We start from the raw sequence: 10,640 nt of genomic DNA on the forward strand, positions 1-10,640 counted from the left end.
CACAGATAAATTGTAGTGATTGAAAATAATGAAACCCTGGTTAAATCTAATGGTATCATACATCCACGTCTTGTGTGTGAAGTGCAGAAAACAAAACAAAAAATAAACTAAAATGGAGAAAAAAAAAAGAATTCTTGTGAATAATGAAAAGCATGCCCATCTTCACTGGTCTAACCCAACTTGAAACGACCACAAACCCAGAAGTGCTGCCCTCTCTATCCACCCCTCTACTCCACCCCCACCTGCCCCATGTTTTCTTATCCCTCTCACATATCATTCCCACATCCCTGCCTCACCTCCGTCCTACCCCCCAGTCTCCTCCCCTCCTCAAATTTCTCTGCTGGATTTAAGGGGTTTCCACACGTTTCTGCATTGCAGATCAAAAGCCTGCTTGGGAGGAGGAAAGAGGCGGGCAGGAAGAGACGGGGCGGCTACTGGTTCAATCTCTGGTCACCATTTATGAAAACACAAAGTCCAGTTCAGAATACAGAGAGATGACTGGGTGTAGAGGAGTGTTGTTGTGTGTTGAGGTTAAAGGTGATTGACCTGCATGTTTTTAGAGTGGCACCGGAAAATGTTGTTAGGTGTTAGTCTACACATGAGTTGTCTGGGTTAGTTTTGTGTCTGTGTGTGTGTATGTGAAGGCACTGGGTGGGGGCAGTGGAGGTGGGGTTGGTGTAGCTCAGGGCCTTGTCCCTCATCCCTCGGCCCCAGTCAGAGAAGGGGAGAAGGGGCAGGTTTATAGGGCTTGTGTCTTGAGCTCGATGGGCTCCCCGCGGGTGTCCTGCTGGGTCTCGTTCTCAGGAGGTCGACTGCCCTTCAGTGTGGCCAGACGCTCGGACAGACCCCTCATGCGTGGGAACAACATGAAATCATACAGGAGGGCCCCCATGGCACCTCCTATCATAGGCCCGACCCAGTACACCTGTAAGCAGCAAAGTTAATATTTATCAGCGGTTGAGTCACTTATGAGACCTCTTAAAACAAAAGGAAGGTGAGGGAAGATCGATCGTTTCAGGTCTTACCCAGTGGTTGATAAAGTTTCTGAAGATCACTGCAGGGGCAAAGGACCTGGCAGGGTTCATTCCAGCACCCGTGTAGTACATCTGAAACACAAGAAGCACATTTCTAATATTTACACTTCCGTATGCATGCATTTAACACTAGATTATATGCTAAGACCGTGTGTCTTTACCCCCATGAGATGTCCGATGGTAACAGAGAAGCCAATGGAGAGGGCAGCAGATCCGAGACGTCCGTTCCTCCTCTCATCAGTCACGGCGAAGATGCAGATGACAAGCTGCATGGTGAGGAAGACCTCCACAGTGGTGGCCATCCCCAGGCTGATGCCAGGCTGCAGCTGGAAATACACAAATATGATAAAAGGTGATATTTGGGCCGAGAGGTGCAGTGAATGAATGCATTTCATTTGAATCCAACCATGGTTTCATATCTTACCACATTAAACCTGAATTGGTACTGCAAACTCTAAACCAAAAAGGATTTCCCAACATGTTACACTTATTTCCTGAAACATCCCTCTTTGGTCTTTACCGTGTTCATTGCCATGTTGCCTCTCATGTTGCCTGGTGTGACCCCATACAGCACAGCAGCCCCGGCTACAGCACCCAGGCACTGGGCAGCAATGTAGAAAATGGCTCGGAAAAGAGACATCTGTGAGCCGACAAGGTAGGCAAAAGTGACGGCAGGGTTGATGTGGCCGCCGCTGATGTGGCCGATGGACTGGATGAGGGTAGCGGCTGCCAGCCCAAAGCACAGGGCCACGTGAAGGACATGATGAGGCCCAGTGGTCCAGCGCAGGGCAGCGCCCATGCCAAAGAACACAAAAAACATGGTCCCGAAGAACTCGGCAAAAACTGCCCGCCAAAAATTCATAGACCGGAACTCCCACATGGTGACGGTTGAGGCTCTCCACCAGATGAAGAGGATTCTTCAAAAATAAATCTAGAAAAGGTCAAATGTGTACCTTTTCAATCCTCTTCAGATATCAAAAATTTTAAAAAAAGAGTCTCCCTTTTGTAGTCAGCTCACTAAGCTGACCAAACACAGCTGGAAAGTCAGTTTAAAGACAAAACAGGATTTCAGAACGTCAACAGACGAATCCACTCAACAGATCTTTTACCAGACTGGGTTGGTAAAGTCAACTCAGCTGCATTCGCTTGCCACCTCTGTCCACCTGTCCAAAGACATAGGTGTGAGATAATGTGGGAGTGTGGGAGGAGATCTCAGGTGGAATGGGATGTCAAGAAGAGGTGGGCATCAATGCTAAAGGGGTGTTTCTAAAAAGAGACGGGGATAGATAGCGTCCAGTGGACCTTTTAGCCTCTCTGACGGAGGGGAGAGGGCCAGACGGGCGCTTTATAATACCCCCCCAGGGGCCCCAGGTGACGCCATAATCCCCCTGTAGGGCCAAGGGCGGGGGGCAGCAGTGCTGGACATCCTAAATCAAACAAACTTAACCCTTCTGTCTCCCCCCACATAACAGCGTATGGCCAAAAGAGATGTAGCATATCTAAGAAGAAAAAAATATGAAGTGAAAATGAGTGAGAAATTATTCTTTTTTAGAGTGAGGTAGTAACATTTTGCAGGAAAAAAGTCACAAGAGAGTGTATTCATCTTCAGAAGGAGTCAAAAATGACAGAGGAAAGAGTTGCAGTGAAGAGCAGGTTATGCTGAGTTTTCTTTCGGAAGTATGTCATCTGTTGATGTATCATAACTTTCATTATCAGGGGACACGCATGCTGATAGATTAGGGCAGAAAACACACACATGTATGCACAAAAACACACATGCACACATTCAAATAATACAGTTGGGGCCCCGGACGGAAGTGTCCAAAGCTAACAGTGCTGGCCTGACCGATACACTGAAATGCCTGACCCTGTGAAACCATTGTCTGTAACAAGCATCTGGGCTACGTATGGACAGAGATAAGACAAAAATACATATTAAACCGAAGCACAAGTAACAACAGCTGGCAAAGCATTTTCTCAAATTTGCAAAGCTTAGTGCCAAAATGCATGTTTAAATTTGCAGCTTCTGTTTATTGGCGTGCACATAATTAATCCTGCCTGTGAGAATCAGCGATCTTTAATTGGCATCAAGCACAGCAGAGGCCTGGAAGTGTGAGCACTTTAACCTGAACTTGACACCGCCTTAGGGTTCAGTGTGCCCTGACACCGCCCCACAACCAGCGCCATTTGGTGGCGCTAGGAAATATTGGAGAAACATGTTAATCTGGCTGATGTGTGCAAAGAAGGGGGGGAAACAGCAATGCAGAGAGAAAACAGTGAATCAAGCAGCAAACCAACAATAATTCACACAACGCAGCAGATTGTGCCTTCTGTTGTGACAGGAGCTTCGAGGAGGTGCTTAGCAGAGGTTTGCAGTATGTGAGGCTGTGATGCAGGAGGACGTACGACCAAAGCCCTGAACGTTCTCAGTGTGTGCGCGAGGTTGGGAAAAGGGGAGAGGTGGAGAAGGGCAGCGGGGATGCGGGGGAACGATGGGGTTACTGTGCAGCACCGGGGCATCACGCCGACCAGCCGAGAGACATCACTGGTGGAGGAGTGTGTATGCGTGCGCATGTGTGTGTGTGTAGCTGGGGCGTGATGAATGCAGATAGCTGAGCTTGCCGTTTTAACTCCCTTTTATACATGTTAGAAAGAACACACACAATGCAAAATGCTGGCAGCACAGTGGCAGTTATAGCTATTGTGCATGCTGTATGTGTGTCTGCGAGTGTATGTGCGCATGCTGCATGCACATTTAAGAGTGTGTGTGCATGTGTATGAAAATTACACACATCAACACAGGAGAAGTATACAATAAATGGTTTGATTTTTTTTATTTAATATCAATTTTAAAGGGTTAGTTCATCCAAATTCTTTATGTATAATTTGTTGTTGATTGTACAATGCCTGTGACTTAAGACAAACTAAAGCAAATTATCAGTAAAGAGCAACTTTTTTCTATTTCGACTGAACATTTAAACTGCAAACACGCAAAACACATTTTAATACGAGGCAAAAATAAAGGCGCGTACACCCACGCACAAATATTTTTAAAGGTTTCATCAAAGTATTGTCTCTCACCCACATACACGCGTATGCTCAGCGTTTCCATTTCAAATTACGAAGCGTGTTGTGACTGAAGGTGTTCTTTCTGTAGAGCCATTACAGAGGAATGAAGGTCCGTTTGATTGTGAATAGGAGACCTCAGAGAAGAGATAGACGCTAACAGGCACAGACATGAGAGAGATGCTGGATGAGGGCGTCATTGAACCCACGGTGCAGGCTAAGGACCTCTTTAGCATTTCAAAGCATTCGCAAACACAAGATGCAACTGAAACATAAGGGTGTTTTCAGCAGGATTTCAATGAGTCTCTGTTAGAATTATAATGACATGCAAATGTGAAAGTGAATACTGAATCTCACAGTATTGGCTACACTTTTGCATACACTAATGACAGACAACAAGGACCTCAAAGGTCACATCCAGTCCTTTTAAAATTCAGCTTCTACATTAAATTCTCCCCCACGCGCAGTGAAAAAAGGGGGAAAAATGAAAATTATCGTGTGCTTGTAATGCACCAGCAGAAGGTGAGAATTGCAACCCTCCCTTTGTTGCCTCATTATCACATGTGGGTTTTTTATTAGCTTTGGTTCTTTGAAAACATAAAACATTAGCTGCATACGTCCCAAAAACTGTGTCACTCTGAAGAGGAAATGGGAAGTTTTGCCATTTTATCTCCATATCACACAGTCTGGGCTTTTTTTCTCCATCCCACTCATGTCTTATAGCTTTTTGTTAGTATTACTACTGCTAGTGTTCTCAAATTTAGGAATAAGATTGTATTTTTACCTAATTTTACTGCATCACTGCAACTTTAAGACATTTCTGTTTTTGTGCCATGAGGCCTGCAATAAAGTTTTTTTTTCACGTACTCTGAGCATTGGAAACAAGTTGTGAACACTGAGATTTCATCATCTTTTATACAGTAAATGCGTAACTTTAGCATGTACACATCTGGGGGTCATATTTCTGTCTTTCTGGTAAGTCCAAGTCTAACAATCATTCTCTTTTGTCTCTGTATTTGGTCTCCATTAACTTATGAGGGGATATATCTGCTAACTAAGCGCTCCATTGTGTGAATTAGTGAGTCGCTATCTGTGCCTGATTGCTGTTTTTAAGATAGTTTTTAAGGTTTCTAGAGCATTTTGCTTTTTAAATCTGCAAACAGCTCTCTTCTGTGACAAAAGGGAGAAATCAGAGTCCTATTTTGTGAAATTAGACAAAATAAATATGAAAAACTTACTTCTGAGTAAGTCAAAAGTTTTACATACCCAACTAAACATTTTGAGATAATACCCCAAAGTGTGGCGTAAACAAGCTTCCATAAACTTCAAACTGTGACTTGTACATTAAGATGATCTTCTTTAGAATAAAATTTGGCATTTGAATGTATAAATTGTACATTTGTACACTCATTTGTAACATGGAAAGATTGGAATATTTCCAATATTTATATTTTTGAATCACCTTCATGAATTTAGCCCCAGAATGACTGGAAACTGAAGCTCTTCAAATGTAAGGAGAGCTGCACATTTATGTGATAATTCTCTGTGAATCAAATTTAGCGATTGCATTTCAGTAAAAAGTCCAAGTACATGTTTTAAGCTGCAGTTAATTTCCATCTTGTGCTAGGTCTTCTTTCAAAATCAAATTAATCTTGTATCTGTAGCTAACTTACTCGTTGGCCAGCTCATAAAACAAGAATTGACCAAATATAACGCGAACCTCCAAAACACAAGCGTACTTAGGATGAGATCTTTCAGCTGAACTTGTCACAGTAGTAAAGGTACAGTTGAAAGACTAATAATGGCTCCAACATTCAATTTTCCCAGAAATCCAAACAGTGAAGTATCTCATTGAAATTCATTTTCTGGGCATTTTTGGTTGAGGATGTTTTATTATCCTACACTAAGAGAGAAATACTGTGCTTTGTGCTTCGTACCGTTTTATGACAGTTGTTGTTGAACTGTTTGCTAACCTCATTCCAAAAAATGTCTGTTTTTGTGCAGAAATCTTCCAAAATATTTACTAAAAGCGGAACGATTATACTAATACTATATAGTATTATATTCCATGATTTATTGTTATTTATGGGAGAGTTTCTCAAATATTAGTGTTTTTATTTTCGATACTTGTTGAGTATGTTTTAGCTGATACAATTGAATTTTTTAAAGTACTTTTAATTGTAATAGGTAAATGATACACATTTTACCGTATAATGATAGAGATAGGGCCTCATTTTTCTTTTATTGTGTTGAAACGAGTAATCACTGCTTGTTTTTGCTTTTTATTTTTGTTAGGTTGTACATGTAGACCTGCTATTTTTAAAAATTGTTTAGACAGATGGTCAAACAATATCAGACATATAAATATTAAAAATAAATAAATAAAAGTGACTATTTGTGAAAATAAATAGTAATTATATCCCATTGTGGTGCATTTTGGTGCGCCAACACTCACAACCTGGGTATTAAGCCATCAGTCTTGCAGTTAATAGACGGGTCTCTGTATGGCCACAGTCAAACTGCAATTCAAGAGTTAAACTGCTTCTTTATCAGGATGTTACCATTGCTATTAGATGACATTAAACTCTAAATGGTCGAGCACTCCTGTCTGCTTTTGTATATTACAGCATGTCATGTGAGATAAATTTCATCCTTTCACACACCTTCTTCCTTTTCTTTTGTCCCCATCACCATTTACTTTGATGATGTGTACACCAGTGCATCTTTTAAAAAATCGCTGTTGCACAGAGTGCGCTTTTTTGGTGCATGTCTCTTCAGTTGTTTTCCTGCTTGCTGGCCTGCTTGGCTCTCATGGCATTCTGCGTGACTGTAGACAGCGACGACCCGGTCATGCTTGCCGTCTCCACGATCTCGATGTCCTTACAGGTCAAACAGGCCACCAGCTTCTGACGAGAGGCGCTGCGTGCAAAGAAGAAGTCATGGGACATCCCTGCCAGTATGGCGCCGAGCACCGGCCCGATCCAGTAAACCTGCAGGTGGGCAAAAGTGAGGTATATGAGTTTTCATGGTAACTAAATGATCTAAGACAAATAGAGGAATCCATTAAACTGAAGTACTGTTAGATTTGACATTATCACCTCCACCAGTGAGGTTATGTGATTGATCTGGCTTGTTTGTCTGTTTTTAAAAAGATTACTCCGAAAGTTTTTGACACGTCTGCATGAGGACCAGAGATGGGGACCGCCCTGAATTAGAAATGACCGGTCATCAGACTTAATAAAGATGCAGATCCAGGTATTTCTCCATAAATGCTTTACCAATGCAACTGTTGGATCTTCATATATAGAAATCAAATCATCTTGAAATTCTCAAGAAAATTTCACAAACTCTTTCAGATCCAGATGTCCTGCTTGATACAGGGAATCATTTCATGTGTGGTGAGGGATGCAGTTTCTGCTCTTGTTAGATTTTAAAAGCACACTTCCATGGATCAGTTCATTGTTGTAGTTGATTAAGTTTGAGCTACTTTTAGCTGTTTTATCCACCCTGTAGTTTGGTCTCATCACAAGATAGATCTTAAATATGCTGAGCTGATTAACAGAAGAAAAAAATTTAAAAATACAATAAAATTCTGCAAATGTTCCTTTCTTTCTTTAAATGTCTAATTTGTATCTTATGATGTTTAAAAACAAAAATATCTACTATGAAACAACTTAAAGACACATGAAATGTCTCCATTCTTTATTACAAAAAAACCTTTTAAAATATGTGACCATGTTATAAGAGCTTAATCTGAAAAGAAAAAAATAACAATAGCAAACATTAGTAAGAAGTTAAATATTTGTCTTTATAGTCTAGCAAAAAATCAAAATCAGAAAATAAGTTCTTCAAAATGAACCCATGTGAATGTAGAAAATTTTGTTCACTTTACTTATGTTGCACTAAAAATCATGTCTTCATAACTTTTGTACACTGACCAAAAATCTGTGTTTAAAAAAAAGATTTGGATTTTGGATTTCTGTCTCACCCAGTGGTCTTCCCAGAAGCCTGTGATGATGGCTGGACCCAGCGAGCGGGCGGGATTCATACTCGCGCCAGAGAACCGAGCCTGAAGAAAAACAAACAACATCACAATAAGGCTTTTTGTTTTTCTACATGAGGATAATGTAGCTTTAAGATATAAAGACATATATCATAATAATTAAAGTTTAAAAAATGTTATGGCAGAAGGAACACAACAACCAATCAGGTCTTTTGCTTAAATAAAAGTGATTTTAAATAACATAAAAAAAAACACTTCTGAAGTTATTTAATGTATAAGTTGGCAAAAGGTTCAATGGATTCTTTATTTAACACCTTAAATAAAATCAGATGTTGATTTAAAACCACACTTCCTCGTGTCGATTATATTTTAGTTCTGTTTTTCTCTGGTTTGGTTGTTTTTTGTTGCTCTTCTTTAAAATTGATCACACTTTCTGTAAAACTATTTCCACTCACATATTTAACTGGGAGATCTTTTTTCTGTGTCAGTGTGACAGAAAGCAACAAAAGCTCCAGATTATGTATATTGAGAAATGCAACCCACAGTGGCTGTAGCAGTGGGGGGAAAAATACAAATAATACACTATAGGTGTAGAAGAAGCTCATCTCACCCCTATCAGCACACCAGCAGTGTGTGCTAGTCCAATGGCCAGGTTTCCTGGTTCTGGGCTCTCCCTCCTTCGCTGGTCCTCCACTGAGAAGACGGTGAAGACCATCTGGAAGGTGCACAAGACCTCGATGCCCAGAGCCTTGGCTGCATTCAGCTCTAGAGGTACCTGGGTGAGGTGCGAGAAGAGTAAAAACATATTCTAGAAAGATGCAAATTATTATTAGAATTTATTTTTTTTAAATAGCACACATACATTCTAGGAACTGACCCTGTTGACAAAGTGCTCTGCTGTAGTTTTAAACGGCAGGGCCAGGTACAGGGCCCCAGCTCCTAAGGAGGCCCCCAAACACTGAGCGATGATATAAACGAGGGCCCGGAGAACATCAAGGCGCCGTGTGGCCAACAGAGCCAGAGTCACAGCAGGGTTCACCTGAGCAGGAACACAAGCACACACATAAACAGCTCGGTGGTCTCGGTGGTCTCACGGTCCCTTACTTTAATGTTTAGTCTTAGGTTATCTATTGTAATAGATCAAATCAATGATCTCCAAACGTTAAAGTGCAAAAAGGAAATGTGGATTTATGCAGGGTTTTTTTTTCCTTTCTTAAAACATTTATACCCTCTTACATTTATCAAATGTCCCTTTGGAGAGGAGACAACCATCCAAGGTTGAAACCCCGGAAATAAAACTACCTAATAGTATATATAAATATATAATGAACTTATTATGAGAACATTTTTTAACAAATAGGCAATTTAAAATGAGGATGCTCAAGTACGTTAAGCTAGTTATACTCGCAAAATTTCACTCAGGTAGGACTTTAAATGCAGGACTTTTACTTGAAGCATTTTTTTACATTGTCGCATTCGTACTCCTAGTCACTTAAATGAAAACAAGTACTTTGAAAGCGTTTCTGTCAAGTTCAGTTCAGAAAGAAAAATGAAAAACAACATGTTAAAATGACATAATTACCTGTGCCCCACTTATTTCTCCAAAACAGTGTCCCAGTGCTACAATCACCACACCCACTGCCACCGCTGGATACAGGGGTCCTCCAGGGGCATCTCCAGGGCCTGGCACAGAGGCACCCAGCACAGCGCTCACCAACACCAGGGTGCCGAGGAGCTCTGCCAGCATGGCGTGCCAGAATTGCCGACTACGTAGCTCCTCATAGAAAAGGGATGTAAACAAGTTGGGCTTTAGCTACTCCTCTAAATATATTGTTACATTTTTGGGTAAATAAAAACAGAACACAGGTAAAAATAAATAAATAAAAAATAAATAAAGATTTTAATCACCAGAGCATGATGAACATGTAATCTCTATGCTGCAAATGATATTTATCCATATTTTTCTTTCAAAATATGTCTTAAAAACACTTTCAACGTAACCAGCTTAATGTTGTTTTAATCCATTTAGTTTTAAAATTACTGATTATATTTAAATGTTAATAATCTGTACAAAAAGCTTAATAATAAAGAGACATTTTTTACTAAAATAGACAAGATTTAAACTCCATCCCATGTAAATTATAACACATTTAAACATTAATACATTAACCTAACATGCTTACCTCACGCCACGTCATTTCAAACCCAACAAGTAGGTTTATTCAGGCAGTTTTCTGTTGGTCGGTCTCTCTGTGTGTCTCTGTGTAACTGGTGGTCTCTGAGGACTTCAAGGTTCCTGCTACCTCCCTGATTAACCTGAGTCTGCGAGAGGTCCTTTGATGAGAACAGCCTCCTCCCTCTCTCTCTCTCTCTCCTCCTCGCCCTCTCCTTCTAGTGCACATCAGGCCTTATCAAGTAATGCACACACATCAGTCCATTTTCATACTTTACTCCAAAACATCCACTGACCTTCACTACTGTAACAAATCTTCAAAGAACTATGAGAAGCATTTCATGGATTTTCTAACTGGAGTCAC

At 40.8% G+C, this 10,640-nt stretch overlaps 2 protein-coding genes across 3 annotated transcripts; both read right to left on the reverse strand.

Moving 5' to 3' along the window:
- Nucleotides 1-266: 266 nt before the first annotated feature.
- On the reverse strand, nucleotides 267-1,926 carry mipb (major intrinsic protein of lens fiber b). Its single transcript, XM_084917595.1, has 4 exons — nucleotides 1,555-1,926; nucleotides 1,196-1,360; nucleotides 1,026-1,106; nucleotides 267-925 (listed from the first exon to the last, which is right to left on the reverse strand). Exons 1-4 carry the CDS (start codon nucleotides 1,912-1,914, stop codon nucleotides 740-742), a joined length of 792 nt encoding a protein of 263 aa, XP_084773721.1. The 5' UTR covers nucleotides 1,915-1,926; the 3' UTR covers nucleotides 267-739.
- Nucleotides 1,927-5,408: 3,482 nt separating this feature from the next.
- Nucleotides 5,409-10,438, reverse strand: LOC146364609 (aquaporin AQPAe.a). Of its 2 annotated transcripts, none has more exons than XM_084917594.1 (6): nucleotides 10,287-10,438; nucleotides 9,686-9,877; nucleotides 8,981-9,142; nucleotides 8,714-8,878; nucleotides 8,089-8,169; nucleotides 5,409-7,090 (listed from the first exon to the last, which is right to left on the reverse strand). In XM_084917594.1, the coding sequence occupies exons 1-6, from the start codon at nucleotides 10,299-10,301 to the stop codon at nucleotides 6,875-6,877; spliced, it is 831 nt and encodes a 276-aa protein (XP_084773720.1). In that variant the 5' UTR covers nucleotides 10,302-10,438; the 3' UTR covers nucleotides 5,409-6,874. The 2 variants fall into 2 exon arrangements, with proteins under 2 accessions (XP_084773720.1, XP_084773719.1); XM_084917593.1 differs by having other exon boundaries at nucleotides 9,686-9,880.
- Nucleotides 10,439-10,640: the final 202 nt, after the last annotated feature.

The sequence above is a fragment of the Perissodus microlepis genome, chromosome 20 (assembly GCF_051167445.1).
Source record: "Perissodus microlepis isolate ML-2025 ecotype Zambia chromosome 20, ASM5116744v1, whole genome shotgun sequence".
Taxonomy (NCBI): Eukaryota; Metazoa; Chordata; class Actinopteri; order Cichliformes; family Cichlidae; genus Perissodus; species Perissodus microlepis.

Excerpts from the sequence above, each read along its gene's own strand:
- mipb (XM_084917595.1), bottom strand. The coding sequence starts at position 1,914 with ATGTGGGAGTTCCGGTCTATGAATTTTTGGCGGGCAGTTTTTGCCGAG. Across the intron at positions 1,107-1,195 it reads CCATCGGACATCTCATGGGG|ATGTACTACACGGGTGCTGG; the intron begins GTAAAGACACAC and ends CTTGTGTTTCAG. Across the intron at positions 926-1,025 it reads GAAACTTTATCAACCACTGG|GTGTACTGGGTCGGGCCTAT; the intron begins GTAAGACCTGAA and ends TGCTGCTTACAG.
- LOC146364609 (XM_084917593.1), bottom strand. Across the intron at positions 9,143-9,685 it reads GAGAAATAAGTGGGGCACAG|GTGAACCCTGCTGTGACTCT; the intron begins GTAATTATGTCA and ends GTTCCTGCTCAG. Across the intron at positions 7,091-8,088 it reads GCTTCTGGGAAGACCACTGG|GTTTACTGGATCGGGCCGGT; the intron begins GTGAGACAGAAA and ends GCCCACCTGCAG.